The sequence below is a fragment of the Solanum lycopersicum genome, chromosome 9 (assembly GCF_036512215.1).
Source record: "Solanum lycopersicum chromosome 9, SLM_r2.1".
Classification (NCBI taxonomy): domain Eukaryota; kingdom Viridiplantae; phylum Streptophyta; class Magnoliopsida; order Solanales; family Solanaceae; genus Solanum; species Solanum lycopersicum.
The window spans coordinates 20,677,239-20,679,452 of NC_090808.1; the positions used below are offsets into that span (position 1 = coordinate 20,677,239).

Consider the following 2,214-nt stretch of genomic DNA (forward strand, 5'->3'; position numbering starts at 1 on the left):
AGGAACCCACAGATAGAGGTCATGGTCGAGGTAGAGGCAGAGGAGATGAAGAGTTAAGGGAAGAGGCCATGGGAGAGTGGCACATTCTATGAATGAGGTGCCAAATGACAATTTTCTAGTTCATAATAAAGAGATAGAAGAGGAAATTGAGTTCGAGAATGTTGAGGAGGTTGAAAATGAGGAAGAAGTGCAGGATGAAGCTATTGGGAATCCTCCCATTGATCCAGTGCTAGCTCAACAAATCATGTTTATTTTTGAAAGAGTATGGCTGGTCCGGGGATGATTCCACCTACTAAATCCCCTACTAATCCTCTAGTAGCTAGGACCGCGCCCAAGACGAGTGAAGTTGGAGGTAACGGTGCTCTATCATTTGTTAGGTTCTGTGATGACCGGTAATGAGCATGATATGTTTACCATTTTTGTGAAGCTCAAGACTATAGTATTTCTTGGTTCTTGGACTAAAGATGCTTATGAGATCATCTTGGATTGTTATAAGAGGAAGCATAAATTGGGTATTATTCACCAACATGGGTTGAGTTTGTATCCTTTCCACTTCAAGGTGAGGAGAAGCAATGGTGGAGAGATTATATGGAGTGTAGGTCTTCTATATTACCTCTACTTACGTGGACCCAATTTCATGTCTTGTTTATAGAGGAATATGTGCCAAGAACTTTGACAGATCGCAAGAAGGATGAATTCATGGAATTAGAGCAGAGTAGTGTATTTGTGTCTATTAATGAGGCGAAGTTCCAAGATTATCTAAATATGCTACAGTTTGTTACCACTAAAGAGGAGAGGATTCGGTTATTTGGTAAAGGTTTGGATCCTGAGTCCACATGACTTCTGAAGGAAAGAATTTTAGTAAGGTGATTGATTATGTCAAGAAAGTGGAGGGATGAAGCGAGACTGCTAAGGTAAGGCATTGACAAAAAGGACCGAGAATTCTAGAAAATTTCAAGGCTCCTATGCAATAGGATCCGGTCGACCTACACTGGCGTCCAAGCCAATTTAGTCTGCCATGCCCACCTCTAGAAGTAACTATTCAGGAACTCTATTTTATAATTTTATATCTTGTCAGAGTATTGTGCATGTGGCGGGAAGCAGACCATCTGTCAGCCGCATTTTCTTTAATTAATGGGAACTTGGACACATAATGAAAGACTGTCTACAAGCGCGTGTGTTCGAGGCCGAACAACAACCTTCTCCAGCAATTGTACCCGCGAGAAACAGTAATAATGGTAAAGGATGTCAACAAATTGGTGAAGGAGGAAATAAAATAGGCAGCTGTGGAGGCAGAGGAAATGATAACAGAGGTAAGGGTAATGCGCAACCTGGCAGAGAGGCGGCTAGTGTGGATGAGCGAGCACATTGCTATGCCTTTCCAGGCAAAAATGAAGTAGAGGCGTCTGATGCAATGATCACATTTACTATTTTCTTCTATGATCGGATGACTAATGTTTTGTTTGATCCAGGTTCTACCTATTTTTATGTGTCTATAAGTTTTGCCTCTAATTTTGAGATACTATGTGATGTTCTTGATGCACATATACATGTTTCTACACCGGTTGGAGAGTCAGTCATAGTCACTGATGTCTATCATGCTTTCCTTAATTTGTTTATGGGACTTCAAACTTGGGGTGATTTGGTGATTTTGGATATTGATGATTTTGATATTATCTTAGGCATGACTTGGTTGTCTCCCAACTATGTTGTGCTTAATTGTAATACTAAGTCGGTGACTCTAGAAATTCCAGGAAAGGAAAAATTAGAGCGGGAAGGGGTGGAGAAGCCTAAGCAAGCTGAGATAATATCCTCCGTCCGGGCTAGTAAACTAGTAGATCAGGGTTGTTTAGCTTATTTGGCTCATGTTAGGGATATTTAGATTGAAGCTCCATCCATTGGGTCTATTTTGGTGGTGTCCGAAGTTAATGAAGTTTTTCCAAATAACTTGCCTCGCATGCCTCCGTATAGAGACATAGATTTTTTTACTGACTTAGAGCATGGTACTCGCCCCATTTCTATCCTTTCATAACGCATGGCTCCGACAGGGTTGAGAGAACTCAAGGCTCAAATCCAAGAGCTTCTTGATAAGGGTTTTATTCATCTTAGTGCTTCCCCATGGGGTGCTCTGGTTTTATTTATTATGAAGAAAGATGGTAGCACGAGGATGTGTATAGAGTACTGATAATTGAATAAGCTCACTATTCGGAATAG

At 40.9% G+C, this 2,214-nt stretch overlaps 1 protein-coding gene across 1 annotated transcript; it reads left to right on the forward strand.

The window, feature by feature from the left end:
* The first annotated feature begins 1,153 nt into the window (after positions 1-1,153).
* Positions 1,154-1,882, forward strand: LOC138338422 (uncharacterized). Its single transcript, XM_069289381.1, has one exon. The coding sequence runs from the start codon at positions 1,154-1,156 to the stop codon at positions 1,880-1,882; it is 729 nt and encodes a 242-aa protein (XP_069145482.1).
* The last annotated feature ends 332 nt before the right edge of the window (positions 1,883-2,214 follow it).